This window comes from Lepus europaeus, chromosome 17 (genome assembly GCF_033115175.1).
Source record: "Lepus europaeus isolate LE1 chromosome 17, mLepTim1.pri, whole genome shotgun sequence".
NCBI lineage: Eukaryota > Metazoa > Chordata > Mammalia > Lagomorpha > Leporidae > Lepus > Lepus europaeus.
In genome coordinates this window covers 65,967,943-65,985,334 of record NC_084843.1, presented here as the reverse complement: position 1 = coordinate 65,985,334, position 17,392 = coordinate 65,967,943, and the positions used below count along the sequence as shown (strand labels likewise).

At 46.2% G+C, this 17,392-nt stretch overlaps 1 protein-coding gene across 3 annotated transcripts in view; it reads left to right on the top strand.

Annotated features, from left to right (window-relative positions):
- KCNMA1 (potassium calcium-activated channel subfamily M alpha 1) overlaps positions 1-17,392 on the top strand; it is a 782,784-nt gene that overhangs the window by 756,220 nt on the left and 9,172 nt on the right. For 2 of the 3 annotated variants that reach the window (XM_062214104.1, XM_062214105.1), the window contains exons 25-27: positions 10,151-10,345; positions 13,051-13,169; positions 16,799-17,275. In XM_062214104.1, the coding sequence (XP_062070088.1) occupies positions 10,151-10,345; positions 13,051-13,169; positions 16,799-17,048 (564 nt within the window). In that variant the 3' untranslated portion in view covers positions 17,049-17,275. Of the gene's footprint in view, positions 1-10,150; positions 10,346-13,050; positions 13,170-16,798; positions 17,276-17,392 lie in introns of those variants that run through there. The other variant, XM_062214106.1, reaches the window with a different exon arrangement.

The window sequence follows — 17,392 nt, the reverse complement described above, 5'->3', positions numbered from 1 at the left end:
CCTCCGCCTTGCGGCGCCGGCACACCGGGTTCTAGTCCCGGTCAGGGCACCGATCCTGTCCCGGTTGCCCCTCTTCCAGACCAGCTCTCTGCTGTGGCCAGGGAGTGCAGTGGAAGATGGCCCAAGTCCTTGGGTCCTGCACCCCATGGGAGACCAGGAGAAGCACCTGGCTCCTGCCATCGGATCAGCGCGGTGCGCCGGCCGCAGCGCGCTACCGCGGCGGCCATTGGAGGGTGAACCAACGGCAAAAGGAAGACCTTTCTCTCTGTCTCTCTCTCTCTCACTGTCCACTCTGCCTGTCAAAAAAAAAAAAAAAAAAAAAAAAAACACCATGTGGATTCTGAAGGCTCTGCTCCTCATCAGGCACCAAGTTGTCTTACTCAGAAGAAAGACTTGCTTGGCCAGATGTGGAACCCTAACCTAGGCAGTGGGAAGCAGGATTTCTATTTTATACCTGACACTACACGAGTCTCCTAATTCCAGGTACAGCACAGGACCCTAACTCAGCTCTCTTTTGCTCCCCAATGCCCATGTGACACAGGAACAACCCTCAGGAATGTCTCTTCCCAAGACATTAATCCTGCCAGGCTCGTGGTTCCAGGCAAGAGTCCCTCAAGTCTTCTAGCACAGGTGCCATGAACATGGACCATGGGAAGGCATGGGACAAGCTGGCAGCATAAAAGCTTAGCAGACGAAGGATCACACCTGCACAATACAACGCTCCCTGGAGGATTGTGTCTTCCTTCAATTCTAGCATTTCTTTTAACCCAGGAAAGAACTGTGCCTTGGGATCAGGAGCGTTGTTACAAGGGCTTGTCTAGCTGGCCCATCCTCTTTAGAAACAGGTAACTCACATTTGAAATCCCGGCACCGGCTCTGGCCCATGATGCTGAAATAGCCCGCTTCCTAGACTGAAAGGCCTGGCATGGTCTTCATTGCTGAGTGCTCTGGGATGGGGTCCACACCCCCAGCCACACAAACAGATCTGTGTTCTCTAATATGGCCAACTCTACCGCTTTTACAGGGAAGACACTGTCTTTGCACCAAGTCATTCAGATCACAAAGAAACCCCGATAAACGTGCTCAGAGCATGCACTGAGTCGTGTGCAAAGTACTAATCTGCATGGGAATATCAGGGCACGGGAACAAGAGTGTTCTGCTGATAGCAATGCACCACTATTCTCTGCTCTCAAATCACTGCTTCTTGGTGCCTCTGTGGAAAAACCAACAAGAGCTGTTGGGGTGCAGTGTCCGCTCCAAGTGTAGAGTCATGAGTGGTCCCAGAGTTACACAGACACCAGGGAGAGTCAGTGGGCGACTTCTGGATTGCACCTGTTGATAGGCAGTTTTTTGTTTTGTTTGTTTTTTTTTTTTGTTTTTTTGTTTTTTGACAGGCAGAGTTAGACAGTGAGAGAGACAGAGAGAAAGGTCTTCCTTCCATTGGTTCACCCCCCAAATGGCCACTATGGCTGGCGCTGCGCCAATCCGAAGCCAGGAGCCAGATGCTTCCTCCTGGTCTCCCATGCGGGTGCAGGGACCCAAGCACTTGGGCCATCCTCCACTGCATTCCTGGGCCACAGCAGAGAGCTAGACTGGAAGATGAGCAACCAGGACAGAATCCGGCGCTCCAACCGGGACTAGAACCCGGAGTGCCAGCGCCGCAGGCGGAGAATTAGCCAAGTGAGCCGCGGCACCGGCTGATAGGCAGTTTTGAAAATGAAACACCCATAAACTGTACTTTGGAAATTTATATTTACTAAATAAATAAATAAATGAATGAATATATAGGAACTTAAAAAAAAAAAAAAAGAAAGAAAATGAAACACGCTCTGAAATGTGCACAGTGGCAGGCCACACCGAGGCCTGTGGAATAGTAGTTGCTCAATTTATGCCAGTGACGCGTTATCAAAAGATTATGCTGTTTCATCCTACCTGATTTCTGTGCAGAAGGGGAAACATGTTGAGGTCAAATCCCAAAGATCTGGTAAAACAGTAACCATCCTGATTCACCTTCTAGACATACTGAAGTGGAGAACTTTTTAGTGTTCTTTGCTTAAATGCATGGACTATTTCCATTAGAGTTGCTCATGCCCTTGTAGTCAGTTTGAAAGCCACAGAAACAACATACAGGAAATTTAACGGACTCCTGTTCCCACTACCAAAGATAGAGCTGGTTGATGTTTTGGTGTGCCTTATTTCAGAGGGACAGATAAATATGGCACTGTCTAGTTTTCTGTCTTGGTCCCTTCTTTCCTTTCCAGTTAATATCTTATCAGAGTCTTCTGTCCTGTCATATTCTCAGGTGTCATGATTTGAAAATCTCTGGGCCGGCACCGTGGCTTAACAGGCTAATCCTCTGCCTTGCGGCGCTGGCACACCAGGTTCTAGTCCCGGTTGGGGCGCCAGATTCTGTCCCGGTTGCCCCTCTTCCAGGCCAGCTCTCTGCTATGGCCCGGGAAGGCAGTGGAGAATGGCCCAAGTCCTTGGGTCCTGCAGCCGCATGGGAGACCAGGAGAAGCACCTGGCTCCTGGCTTCGGATCAGCACAATGCGCCTACCGCAGCGGCCATTGGAGGGTGAACCAACGGCAAAAAGGAAGACCTTTCTCCCTGTCTCTCTCTCTCTCACTGTCCACTCTGCCTGTCAAAAAAAAAAAAAAAAATCTCTGTAGGATGTGACATGGCTTCATTCTCTAGATGACCACGAATCCAACTATCAGTCTTTTTTGAGCATTTTGGTTTTTCAAACTTTGATAAGAATGAACCCTGTGACACACACGGTTGCATAAAAAATCTTTGACCAAGTAGCATCTTGAAATCCTGAGGTAAAACAACTGGTTTTGTTTTTTAAACAAGGGAGCGCATTTTGAGAGCTCTTACTCTATACTGTTGTTTCCAAGGAAATTACGCTTGTGCAGTCTCATCACCGGCTGTAAACGCCATCTCGGTGCTCTGGTGGGCGCTGATCGCTGTTTTCCCTAGGAGCCCCTTTAATTGTGTTTATGATGGTTCGAAGCAGGCATTTCCAATTTGTATGTAATCATATACATGTATATTTTCTTTTATGAATTATTCTATAGTCTTTATGCTTAGAAAGTGCTTGCTGAATGAGAGAACCATCAAGTATCCTGAAGTGAAAATTTCCCCTATATTTTCATGAGGTTGTTTGTGGCTGCTTTTTGGTCTTTAAGTATTTTATAGCATTTTCTGTTTTTAGCCATTTAAACATATTTTCACAGTAGAAAATGTATAAAGCAGAGGGAGGCACTTGGCCTAGGGTTTGAGACAGTGGCTAACACACCTGCATCCCCTATCAGAATACCTGACTCTGGCTCCTGACACCAGCTTCCTGCCAGTGCAGACCCTGGGAGGCAGCAGTGATGGCTCAGATAACTAAGTTCCTGCCACCTGTAGAGGAGATCTGGTTTCAGCTTTGGGCTCCTGGGGTCAGCCAAGCCCAGTTCCAGCCATTGCAAGTACTGGGGAGTGAACCAGTGGATGGGAACTGTATCTGTCTCCCAAATAAATTAATTAAACAAGTAAATGAAACTTTGCATGTAAAGATACTATGTGCGTGTGCACACACACGTGCAGTTTTTATGCCTTTACTTCCATCTGTGTCCCTCCTTTTTCTGACTTTAAAAAATAATTTTAATAATATTGCATTAGATTATTTTCCATCTTATATTTCTTTCTCTGAAGAATTACTTTTGACATCTGCATTCAGTATTATAATAATATATACAATAGAGGTCGGCATGTGGCATAAAGCATGCTACCTGGAGCACTGACGTCTGATACAGGCACCAGTTTGAGCCCTGGCTGCTCCACTTCTGATCCAGCTTCCTGCTAATGTGCCTGAGAAGGCAGTGGAAGATGGTCCATATGGGAGATTTGGAAGAAGCTCCAGGCTCCTGGCTTCAGATCAGCCCTGCTCTGGCTGTTGCGGCCATTTGGGTAGTGAACCAGCAGATGGAGGACCTCTCTCTCTGCCTCTGCCTCTCTGTAACTCTGCCTTCAAATAAATAAATAAATCTTTATATATATATATATATATATATATATATATATATGTATACATAGTCTTCCCAAATTCAATGTTTTAATAAATTTTATTTGTATTTTTAAACCAAATTTCTTATTTTTCAATGTTAAAGCTTTTAAATTATTTTTAAGGAAGCTGCAGTGTTTTGTTTGTTTCTAAGTATTCTTGATAATAAAGTTAATAAATGCTTAGGTACTCAGAGATTCAAAAATGTTGCTGTTGCCTTTGCAAATGATTGCCAGTTTAGCTACATGTAGAATTCTTGGAATAAATGAGTCACTTCAGAACACAGTTGACATCTCTTGTGTTTTCTAATGAAGCCCCACAATGGCGTGACTTTGTACCTGTTTTGTTGTAGTGCTGTTTAGGCCATTTTAATTCTTCATTTAATAACTTACTTTTCAATTTTTAAATTCATTTACTTGTGAAAGAGACATCACTGGTTCATTCTCCCAAATGCTTATAATAGCTAGGGCTGAGCCAGGCAGACTGCTGCAAAGAGCTGGAACCTTAATCCAGGACTCCCACATGGGTGACAGAAATCCAATTCCTTGGGGGCGTCATCACTACTTCCCAGGATCCACATTAGCAGGAAGCTGGAGTCAGGAGCCAGACGTGAGTATCAATTCCAGGCACACCAATGTGGGACATGGGTGTCTTAATTCCCAGGCTAAACACCTGCCCCTGTCTAATATTTAAATTCTAATATTCACCTGGAACAAGCCTAGGTGATGGCCACTTTCACTTAATAAACATTTTTTTAAGATTTTATTCATTTATTTAAGAGGTCAAATTGCAGACAGAGACAGGGAAAGACAAAGAGAGAGGTCTTCCATCTGCTGGTTCACTCCCCAAATGGCCACCACAGCCAGAGCTGGGCTGATCCAAAGCCAGGAGCCAGGAGCCAGGAGTTTTTCCAAGTCTCCCATATAGATGCAGAGGCCCAAGCACTTGGACCATCTTCTACTGCTTTCCCAGACCATAGCAGAGAGCTGGATCAGAAGAGCAGTGAGGACACAAACAGGTACCCATATGGGATGCCAGCACCACAGGCTTAGCCTACTAGGCTAAGCCCCAACAAACACAGCACCGGCCCCAATAAACATTTTTGATCTGCATGCGAGGTTCATTTCCTACCTCAGGCCACATTGCTTTTGTGTTTTTCCTTCTTTTACCTGTTTTAATTTTGTTTACAGCTTGTAAACACTTATATTTATCAATCTGACCTCTATTGCCTTTCTTCAGTAAAATATTAGTATTCTCTTAAACAAAAGAAGAAAAGAAAGTCTCTACACTTTTCTATATGTAGTGTAGAACTTTCTGGTTTTACCTCTACATCTGTGTGCGAATTTCAGTTCAACAACTCGCTGCTGCTTCTTCTTCTTTTAAAAGATTTATTTATTTATTTATTCAAAAGGCAGAATTACAGAGGCAGGGCCAGAGAGAGAGGTCTTCCATCCACTGGTTCACTCCCCAGATGGCCACAACGGTCAAAGCTGTGCCAATCCAAAGCCAGGAGCTTACTCTGGGTCACTAATGCAGGTGCAGCGACCCAAGGACTTGGGCCATCTTCTACTGCTTTCCCAGGCTATAGCAGAGAGCTGGATGGGAAATGAAGCAGCCAGGACTTGAACTGGCACACATATGGGATGCTGGCGCCACAGGCAGAGGCTTTACCCACTACACCGCAGCACCGCCCCGATTGCTTCTTAATAGATAAAAATGTGGCCATTACAAATTTAGTTACCATTCAGATATTTATTTTTAAAGACATCTTTATTGCATTATGATTAACCAACCTGCAATTCACCCACTTAAAGTGGACCATTCAGTGGTTCTTAGTACAGTCACAGATATGTATGTGCAGCAACACATTTGATTTCAGAACATTTTTATCACCTCAAAAAAAATCCCCTATCTTTCCTTCTACTCCACTTATCCCCCACACCCATTTCCGAATCTGAAGCAACCACTAATTGATAAACTGTATTTGTAGATTTGTGTCATCCAAATAGTTCATATAAACGAAATCTCACTTAGTATATTGTTTTCAGGGTTCATCTGTATTGTGACATGTTTTGTTACTTCATTCCTTTTTAGGGCTGAATAATACTTATTGCATGGGTAGAACACATTTTGGTTATGTAGGGGTCATTCCCATCCTTTGGGTATTATGAATAACGCTGCCAGGAGCATCCATGTGCAGGGTTTTGTGTGGATATCTATTTTCATTTTGGGTGGGTTGTATAAATAGGAGTAGAATTGCTGGGTCATGTGGCCATTCAGTGTGTAGTCATGTGAGGATCTGCCAGACTGTTTTTCAATGTGGTACCACCATTTTCCATTCCCACCATCAGTGTAGGAGGGTTCCAATTCCTCCACAGCCTCACCAATTTTTATTATCTGTATTTTTGGTTACAGCCATCCTGGTGGGACAAAATGGCTTCTCCCTGTAGCTTTGACTGGCACTTCCTTGATAACTAGTGCTGTTTAAAATATTTGCCTTATGTTTGTTAACAACTATTGAAAAAAATAATGTTTATTCGGCTCTTCTGCTCATTTCTATTTTTGTTTGTTTTTAAAAAGTTTATTTATTTGAAAGGGAGAGTTAAAGAGAGAAAGGGAGAAAGGGAGACAGAGTGAGAGATCTTTCATCCACTGGTTCGTTCCCCAAATGATCTCATCGGCCAGGCCAAAGCCAGGAGCCAGGAGCTTCTTCCATCCACTGACTCACTCCCCAAATGCCTGTAACAACAGGGCCTGGACTAGGAATTAGGAGTTCAATCTGAGTTTCCCACGTGACTGGCAGCCACCCAAGCACTTGTGGTATCATGTGTTGGATCCAGAGTGTACATTATCAGGAAGCTGGAGTCAGAAGCAAAGATGGAACTCCAGCCAAGGAATTCCAATAAGGGATGCAGGTGCCCCACAAGACATTTTAACTGCTATGCCAAACCCTGTCCCCAAGAGTTTTTACTACTGAATTCCAGACCTTATCAGATATGTGATTTAAAATGCTTTCGCTCATTCCATCGATTGTCTGGATAGTGTCCTGTAATGACAATTAAAAAAAAGCTTTGTCTGTTCCAGTTGGTCTGTTTTTTTGTTTTGTTTTGTTTTTGTAGCTTATGCTCTTGGTATCATACTTATCAAAAACCAACACTGCAGTCAAATCTAAAGTCGTGAAGATTTACCCCTATTTTTTTTTTGTAAGTATTTTATAGTTTCAGCTTTTGCATATGGTCTTTCACCGAGTTGGAGTTAATCTTTGCATTTGGTGTAGGTACAGGCTCAGCTTTATTCTTCCCCATGTGGACACACAGTTATTGCAGCACCATTGTTGGAGAGACTGTATTTCTCCATTGAATGGACTTGGCACACTCATTGAAAATCAGTTGACTGCAACATATGCATGCATCCATGGACCCTCCATTCTGTTCCATTGGTCTGTGTGTCTGTCCTTAGGCCAGTGCCCCACTGGGCTGGTTACCATAGGTTTGTACAAGGTTTTGAAATCAGTAAGTGCGTTCTCCAAGTTTCCATGTGAGTAGCGTTCATTGCAAGGACAGAGGAGATCATGCCATCTGTTGAGTGGGGATAGTTCTGCTTTCTTCTTCCCAGCATCAGCACCTTTTCTGTCCTGGTGCTGGGTGGCACGTGCTGCACCACGGGGACTGCACGTCATGGGAGCAGCTTTCCTCGTGTTGTTCCTGACCTTAAGGGAAGCCCTGCAGTCTGTGATGACGCACGATGTGAGCCGTGGGGGATTCTTCACCCAGCCCCTTCTTTTCCCAGCTCTTTGAATGTGTTTATCAGGAAAGGAAATTGGATTCTTTGAACTCTTTCTTAAACACATTTTAATTCTAGCACCTCATATAAAAAAATAATAATTGGCCAAGATGTATGAAGTCATCTTTCTTATTATTTTATCTGTTGCTGTTTATTATACATACTTTATATTCTTTATTTTAATTCCAAAGCAAACATTTTCCCAATTTCTCTTTTATTTCTTCTGGGAACTCTTCACCCAGTCAGAAGGTGGAAGAGTTTTCCTTTACGTCCTGGACACTGGGGTTCTGTGTCGGAGGACACTTCCGTCGCCTTGTTGCCTCCCTCTGTATTTGAGCCAGAACAGGTCTGTTCTGAGTGCACGAGGTCCTGAATGTCCCACAGCCCCCTTCCATGCTGTTAGGGTTCAACCTCATCTTGATCTAGAGTGGTCCTCGTGGCACAAAGGCCCGTGTCTGTTTAACACACGCACGGGGCTGAGGAGTGGCTTATCCGACTGTGGGGAAGAGGTTTACATCTGCATACGTGCCCTGAACCAGCCTCCTCCCGCGTGCACCCCTGCTGCTGTCACAGTGCAGGAAGCAGTGCCCAGCGCCCTGCACCGTGCCATTCCTGAGCCCAAGTGGAGCTCCACAGTGCAGGGGGACTGAGAAGCACAGGTTCAGGGTAAAGTGAAATGGCCTCCGTGTGCCCCCCCCCCCCATCCTCCCTGCCGGTGAAAGATCATGACAGAAAAACTTAGAGGTCAAAGGAAGGTTGGAAATGAGCTTGACCGTTCCTGCCCTCAGTGAAGGCACCGAGTCTCCGACATCAGGTCAAAAGTATCTCTCTGTGCCTCCTGTGCACACATCACATTTAGGTTCCCTATAGTTGCTCTATTATTACATTTTACAGATTGTGAAACTGAGGCCAGGAGATGATAAATCACATTGCAAGGTCGCACAGCTGCTGAAGTCAGCAGGAAACCACAGCCTGACTGCGGATCCCTGCACGCCTCCAGCCACCCTTCCTCCCACGGGGGACCTGACCTCCGCCCAGGGCACATCTGAACTCGAAGTATCAGTTGCCTTTGCAGCCGGGGGGGTTGTATCACTCCGAGCTGCCCTTGGAGTATTTTCCTGAGCAAAGTGAATCCAGCTCCGCTAGCGACTATCGTCCTAACTCAAAGAGTCCTCGTGGGATTCTTTGCATATAAAGTTGATCTTAATGAGCGTGGTTATTTTATGGATGAGAAACCCGAGCCCCAGAAGGATTAGGCAGCCTCCTCCAAGACACAGAACTAGCGATGGCAAAGTGAGGATGAGTGAGCTCGTCCTCACCTGGTTTGCTCCCCACTACACTTTCCAGGTAAACCATTTAGAAACTGCTGAAGTACAAATGCATCTGTCTTTCCTAACCTGCTCCCAAAGGCACATCCATCCTGCGAAGCCACAGGCAGAATCTGGCTTCCTCTTATTTAGCCTGCTTGATTTCTTCTCACACAGCAAAATGGAATGCACACCTTTAACCGAGCTGTTTCTCAAATGAGGCTGGATGACAAATATCTTTTTAAGTTCTTTTATTTGACATCCTATTAATTTTTTTTTAAACTCCCATTGTTTTGTTCTTGACAGACCTGCTATATTTCAGATGTGAGGCAAACGTGCACTTGGAGGGAAACCTCTTCCATAAGCTGTTCTCGCCTCAGAGTACTGGGTTTTTTTTGTTGTTGTTTTTGTTTTTGTTTTTGTTTTTGTTTTTAAAAACAGAAGCCCAAGTACACTCAGCTGGGTGCTCAAGTCATTATCAGTTTATCTGGCTTGTTTAGTGGACGGAGACTTTTGGGTTGGACTCTTAGCAAAGCATGTGATACATTGTTCAGCCATTAGGATGCTTTGCCACCTGGATGTACACAAAGTTTGGTCATGGCTGGGGCAGGTGGCTTTCTGGCGCATGGGCAGTGGGCCCGAGGGGCGGCAGTGGAGCAGACTGACTTGGTCACACATGTCCAGCGTCCCACGGCAGACAAGTAGACTTCCCGCGGCAAGGCAGTGTTTGCATCCCAACGAACACCAATGCTGGTAAACACCAATTAGGCAGACGGTAGCCCTTGAATAAAAATCCCCTGGGCTGATTTTTAAGTCAGGTGGGGCGGCAGCGTGAAGCGTGGAGCAATTGCAGACTGCGGTCTTTCGCCTTCCCACGTGAAATCATTTGAAGAGACAGGCCAGAGCTTTGAACAGCGGTTTCCAAGGGGCGTCATCATTTGCATGTCGGCTGTCGTGACTGGAGTGTGTTTGCTGAAAGGATGCTTTTGTCGCCGTCCCTGTCCCCCGCAGACGTACTTCAACGACAATATCCTCACCCTGATACGGACCCTGGTGACCGGAGGGGCCACGCCGGAGCTGGAGGCTCTGATTGCCGAGGAGAATGCGCTTCGAGGGGGCTACAGCACCCCCCAGACGCTGGCCAACAGGGACCGCTGCCGCGTGGCCCAGTTAGCGCTGCTGGACGGGCCCTTTGCGGACTTAGGGGTGAGTTCGTGGCTCGGGGGAGGTCACCTGCGTGCACTGTCTGGGCAGAGTCGGATCCGAGTACACCTGATGTCAGACCCTGCCAAGCAGGGCTTCCGTCTTTTCTCCTTCCTGCCGTAAGCAACCAGTGGAAGCGGGGTTCACGGTTTACTGTGTATCAGGCACTGTACTTCAGGTGTAGAAGTTCATTTCCATCTTTGATGGGTCTGTGGTCACTTACTCTAAGGCAACTGGAGGCCAGAGAGGCTGAGACCTGACCCTACGGGAGTTTGCCCTGGGGTACCCTGGCTTGAGGTGTGTGGGCTTAATTACGCCTCAGCTATTGTCCATCATGAGCTGGGAGGCCGCAGGTGATAACAATACGTGGTCAGTGGTCCTCATTTCTGCAGGGAATGAGTGTAGCTCTCAGCTCCTCGCCCCCCAGCATTCTCTAATGGCAGGTGGCCCAGCCCCACTTCCCACAGTCAGAGGTTCTGCCTCTGAGTATGACCTAGGCACTGGTGTTTTTCTTTCTTTCTTCCTCCCCCCCCCCCCCCCCAGGATTTATTTTATTTATTTGAAAGGCAGAGTTATAGAGAGCATTCACTCCCCCAAATGGCCAGGGCTGGGCTAGGAGCCAGGAGCTTCATCTGGGTCTCCCACATGGGTGCAGGGGTCCTAGCACTTGGGCTATCTACCACTGCTTTCCCAGGCACATTAACAGGGAGCTGGGTTGGAAGCGGAGCAGTGGGGACTAGAACCGGAGTCCATTTGGGATGCCGGCATCGCAGGCAGCAGCTTTACCCATTACGCCACAAAGCCGGCACTGGTTTTACAAGCACCGAGGTACTCACGTTCTAAGACCCAGTGGCCAAACTGGGTCTCATGTGGCTCCTTTAAGGCCTCTGCTCCAACATCTAGGTCTTGTCATCACTGAGCTGGGACCCAGCCACCCTCCTGCAGACCCTCCCTGCGGCAGAGGTGGCCAACACCTCCCTTTGGGACTCACGTACAAGCTGAGGTCAGGCACTTTGGCAGGAAACTGTGGCCCTGATCCTTGCTCCCACCTCAGCCCCAGGGAGTCTTTCCAAGAGGGAACCCTTGAACTGCACTAACAGTAGCTACCCAGAAAGTCCAAACAGCAGCAGTGTTGCCAAGGCAAAGGGCCGCCTCCATTTTTCTGAACCACGGAAGCCGACTGGCACCCTCTCTTAGTTTGGGTGTGGGCCAGGAACTTGGTTAGACTGGGCTTTTCAGCACGGGCACTTCCAGAGCCAGCGTCTGTACCTATCACTGAGCAATATCCTGAACTAGGGTAAAGACTTCTAATACTTCAGACAGTGATTAAATGTGGCCCCATTAAAACTTATGTGAGAGGGAGGAAAGGGGCGGGGGGACACCAGGTTCCCATTTTCTGGTCCTTTTCTTTTTTAAATTTTATTTTTTTGACAGGCAGAGTGGATAGTGAGAGAGAGAGACAGAGAGAAAGGTCTTCCTTTTGCCGTTGGTTCACCCTCCAATGGCCGCTGCGGCCGGCACATCGCGCTGATCAGAAGCCAGGAGCCAGGTGCTTCTCCTGGTCTCCCATGCGGGTGCAGGGCCCAAACACTTGGGCCATCCTCCACTGCCTTCCTGGGCCACAGCAGAGAGCTGGCCTGGAAGAGGGGCAACCGGGACAGAATCCGGCGCCCCGACCAGGACTAGAACCCAGTGTGCCGGCGCTGCAAGGCGGAGGATTAGCCTGTTAAGCCACGGCGCCGGCCTGGTCCTTTTCTTAAAACCTGCAGTGGCTTGAGCTGGGCCAGGTGAAGCTGGGAGCTAGAAGCTCAGTCCCAAATGGTGGTCCAAATACCATCACCTGCTGCCTCTCAGGAAGCCGGAATTGGAGGTGGAGTTGAGACTCAAAGCCACACACTCCGAGATGCGGTGCAGCGGCCCCAACGGTTGGCTTGCCTGCTGCACCGAACAAGCACCCCTGGCCTTTCTGATAGGAAGCCCATCTGGAAATTCCCAGGATAAGAAGGATAAACACAGCGCCTTTCTGTCCCGTGGAGTCATCTTGCAGCGCCTCCTGGGTACCGCTCCCTCCCTGGCGCCCCCTGGCTGCGGGCGGCCCATCTCTAAGGCAGTGTGTCTGCTTTCCCCTTTGGCATCAGCGCTGGAAGCCGGGGAAGCTGGTGTGTGCTGATTACAACTGTGAATCCCAGCTCCTGAGGAAACACATTGTCTTCTATCCCTGCCACCTCGGAGGTCTGCAAATTGTGCTTTTCACACAGTCCCTCCCTGAAGTTGTCTATCACCCTAGGACCTGGTGGGGTCTTTTCTCCTCCGAGTGATTTCCATTAGCACTCAGGCTGTTTTGACAGCAGGAGCTGAGCACCGAGGCCACCATTGAGCTGGGGCAAAGCCCCTGCCCCTTCGAGGGTACCTTAGAGACCTTCCACCCTTCCTTACCCCTCCCTTACAGTGAGAGGCTGACTCATTGCTGCTGGTAGAAAACGGGTGCGACCCCAGAGGAAAACTGCATTATTTTCTGATCCCTCAAATCCCGCTGGTTGGGTGCAGGCTGTTAACCACGTTGGGTTCTTTGGCCACGGTCCCTTGACACAGACCCTGCACCCTGGCAGACACCAAGACCGGCTTTTATAGATAGGTCTTCACCCCCTTGGAGCTCCACATTCAGGCACGTAAAAATGATGTTTCTCTGTTCTTTCGTTGTCTCCCAGGACGGCGGTTGTTATGGTGACCTGTTCTGCAAAGCTCTGAAAACCTATAATATGCTTTGTTTTGGAATTTACCGGCTGAGAGATGCGCACCTTAGCACCCCCAGCCAGTGCACGAAGAGGTGAGTGTGCCCACTCTGCTCTCCCGCCTAAGTGCTGATTCTCAAGCGTCCCTTCCTGTCCCCGACCGTAAAGGCAAAGGACCATGTAGGCACACGCTTGCAACACGCAGATCACTGTGGCTACCTTAAATCACCCTGAGATGGGAGGTTGTGGGAGACATTTCTCTTTACTTCTAATAGCTGGATGTAAAAGCCTTGTGGCAAGAATCCAAGTTCTGTAAAACAGTTCGCTTGCCCAGTTACAGAAGTTTCCCAAACCCTGGCTACTGGAATAACCTCTGTGGGTGCCTAACAGAGATATTTCACATCGCTGGTGTTTAAGATAAATGGTTCCTTTGCCATTTGTTAGAATCCTATATGCTTTACTGTGCATATTTTTAATTGATTCACATTTTTACTCTTACATATTTATTTTTAAGAAAATTGTATATTATCACCCTAAGCAGAAAAATAACAGTTTAGGCATGCTAGTTACATTTTTTTCTAATATGCATTAAAGTAAATTCATAGCAGGCAAAAATTAAAAGTGCATCCTAGAATTACTGAAATCAATGAGTTTGCATAATATACCCCAGGAAATAATGCCATAGAGAAGAGTGTTTCCCAGCTCTGTTTGCATTTTTGAATCACCTGGGGAGTTTTTTAAAAATACTATGTTTACCCTGATTTAACTGGTTTGGAGCCAAAAAAAAAAAAATTGCAAATGAGAATACATCAAAAGGTTCATGGAAAATGGAATTAAAATCTAAGTTTATTTTGGTGCAAACAGTTTTTTAAATCATGCACATGAGTATGTACGCACATTTAAAAATAAATAAGAATTATATCTACACGATGCCCAGGAATTGCGGAATATAGCCAGAGTTGGGGGCCACTGCTGTCTGTCAGTGGGTTCTCACAGTTTAGGGAGAGTGAGCATCTCCTGAGGACCTTGTTGAAACAAGAATTGCTGCGCCCTGCCCTCACAGGTGACGACTGGGGGGGGGGGGTGTCTCAGTTGGGTTGGCTAAGAATTTGCATTCTTCACTTTGTTGCTTGTGTCCTTTGCTGTGCAAAAGCTTCTTAGCATCATGTAATCCCATTTGTCCGTTTTTTCTTGTATTACCCAAGCTTCTGGGATCTTATCCAAGAAGTCTTTGCCTAGGTCAATATCTTGCAGTGTTTCTCCCATGCTTTCCTCTGCTAATTTGTTGGTGTCGGGACTTAGGTTTAGGTCCTTCATCTACTGTGGATTGATTTTTGTATACAGTGTAAGGTGAGGGTTTTGTTCCAAACTTCTGCACGTGAGATTCAATTTTCCCAATGTGATTTTTTTTTCTTTTTAAGAGACACTGTCCTTTTATCAGGGAGTGAATTTAGCTTGTTTGTCAAAGATTAGTTCTTGATATCTGGTGTTGCAATGCCTCTGGTTTTTTTTTTTTATTGTTTAAGATTGTTCTGGTTATTCAGGGTCTTTTGTATTTCCGTATGAATTTTAAGATTGCTTTTTCTAGGTCTAAGAAGAATGTCCTTGCCATTTGATTGGGTTCACATTAAATTTGTAAATTGCTTTGGGTAGTATGGACATTACGATGATATTAATTCTTCTAATCCATGAACATAGAAGATTTTTCCATTTTTTGTGTCTTCTTCTATTTCTTTCATGAGTGTTTTGTAATTTTTCTTGTAGAGATCTTTCACATCCTTGGTTAACTTTATCACAAGTTACTTAAATTTTTTGTAGCAATTGTGAATGGGACTGAGCTTACACATTCTTTATCAGTCAGAGTACTGTCGGTATATAATAATGCAACTGATTTTTGTATGTTGATTTTGTATCCTGCAACTGTGCCAACTTCTCTTATGAATTTCAAGAGCCTCTCAGTGGTGTCTTTTGGTTCCCTTACATAAAGGACTATGTTATCTGCAAATAGGGACAATTTGACTTCCTCCTTTCCCTGTATTCCTTTGACTTCTTTTTCTTGCCTGATGGCTCTGGCTAAGAGGCAACCAATACAATGGGAGAAAATATTTGTACACTATGCATCTGATAATGCATACATATCCAGAATATATAACGAAACTCAAACATCAAAGCAAACAGCTCAATTAAGAAATGGGCAAAGGATATGCATAGGCATTTTTCAAAGGAGGAAATACAAATGATCATCAGATGCATGAAAAAATGCTTGGGATCACTAACCAACAGAGAAATGCAAGAAAAACAGCAATGAGGTATCTTCTCACCCCAGTTAGAATGACTATCATCCAAAATATCAAAAAATAACAAATGCTGGTGAGGATGTGCAAAAAAAAAAAAAAAAAGTACCCTAATCCACTGTTGGTGGGAATGTAAATGAGTACGACCATTAAGGAAGACAGTATGGAGATTCCTCAGAAAACTAAAGATAGATCTACCACATGACCCAGTTGTCCTACTCCTGGGACTACATCCAAAGGAAATGAAAGCAGCATATGAAAGGGTTCCCTGCACTTCTGTGTTTATGGCAGCTCCATGCACAATGGCTAAGAAATGGAAGCAACCTTAGATATATTTTAGCTGATAAGTGAATAAAGAAAATGTGGTATGTATACCTGATGGACTCTTACTCAGCCATAAAAAGAGTGAAATCTTGACGTTTGCAGCAAGATGGATGCAGCTGGAGAACATTTTACTAAGTGAAATAAGCCAGGCCCCAAAACAAAATAACAATTGCTTTTTTTGTGTGGTAATTAACATATATAGAGAGGACAAGATGTCAGATCATTTGGATTGTAGTTATAAATGTTACTTCACTGAATCATAGCATGTAAATGACAATATACTCTTGTTTCACGCATTGAGAAAAAGAAATGGAGTGGACAGGAGTAGCGAGGACTTTGGGGGAACTACTAATGTTGTGTTCCTAATTTGGATGTTGGTTATAAGGGTGAGCAGATGACCAAAAACTCATCGATCTGTATACTTAAGTGCCTTTCTTGATATGTATGCTGCATTTTAAGAAACTATTTTAAAAAATAAAAGACGTGCATTTTAAGAGTTCCCTGGTGATGCTGATTGGTCTGGTCTGAGGACCTCGCTTTGAGACCCACCGCTGTAGAGGAAACAGGTCATTGCCATCCCTTAGCTGAACCAGAGTGCCTGATCTCATGTGGAAGAGCAGTAGAGACTGAGCTGACAAGCGGGGAGCTGTGCTATGTTTTTCCATGGAAGTGAAGCTCCTCCCAAAGATACTATAAGCAAAGATTAAGGGCCGTCGAAGGAGACTTTGGGTCCTGGTAAATAAAGATCTAGTGATGGGTGTCTGGGATGGAAAATTCAAGAACCCAAGTTACAGTGTAGTGCATGACACCTCCTGCCTGTGGGATGCTGGGGACTGAAAGTGAACATGATCTTCTATAGAAAGGTGTATGTAGACCATAGGAAGCATGGTTTGGTCCTCCCATTTCTAGCTGTAACTCAACATCTTTGCCTGAGCTCACGTCTGGCCTCCTTAAACAGAGGAAGATTTCATCGAACTTGGAAGAGAATGCTAAGGTGTTGGACCAGCTAGAAGAGCAGCGATAGAGCGCACCTGGTTCAAGGAGCTACAAGTTCTCCATCCGGTTGCCCTCAGGCTGTGACATCTGTCTCTGCTTTCCCCGTCTAGGTATGTCATCACCAACCCCCCCTACGAGTTTGAGCTCGTGCCGACGGACCTGATCTTCTGCTTAATGCAGTTTGACCACAACGCCGGCCAGTCCCGGGCCAGCCTGTCGCATTCCTCGCACTCGTCACAGTCCTCCAGCAAGAAGAGCTCCTCCGTGCACTCCATCCCGTCCACAGCAAATCGGCAGAACCGACCCAAGTCCAGGGAGTCGCGGGACAAACAGAAGTACGTGCAGGAAGAGCGGCTTTGATATGTGTATCCACCGCCACCGTGTGTGACACTGTATCTGCCGTTCATTTCCCCAGTTGCTGTCCCCAACAAAGTCACTTTCCCGTTCTCCCCTCTAGTCCCTTCCTCTTTTTTACACATATTTGCATATGTATGATAGTGTGCATGTGGTTGTCATTTTTATTTCACCACCATAAAACCCTTGAGCACGATGGCAAATAAGCAGACGGACCAAAACAGTTATTTATGATTCTTGCGGGGGGTGGGGTGGGGGTGGGGGAGCCCCACAGCATGCTCCACACAGGAACAGCTCACTGCAGATGAGAGGGTAGCTCTTGCCATCCGTGTCGGTGAGGCAGAGCCAGT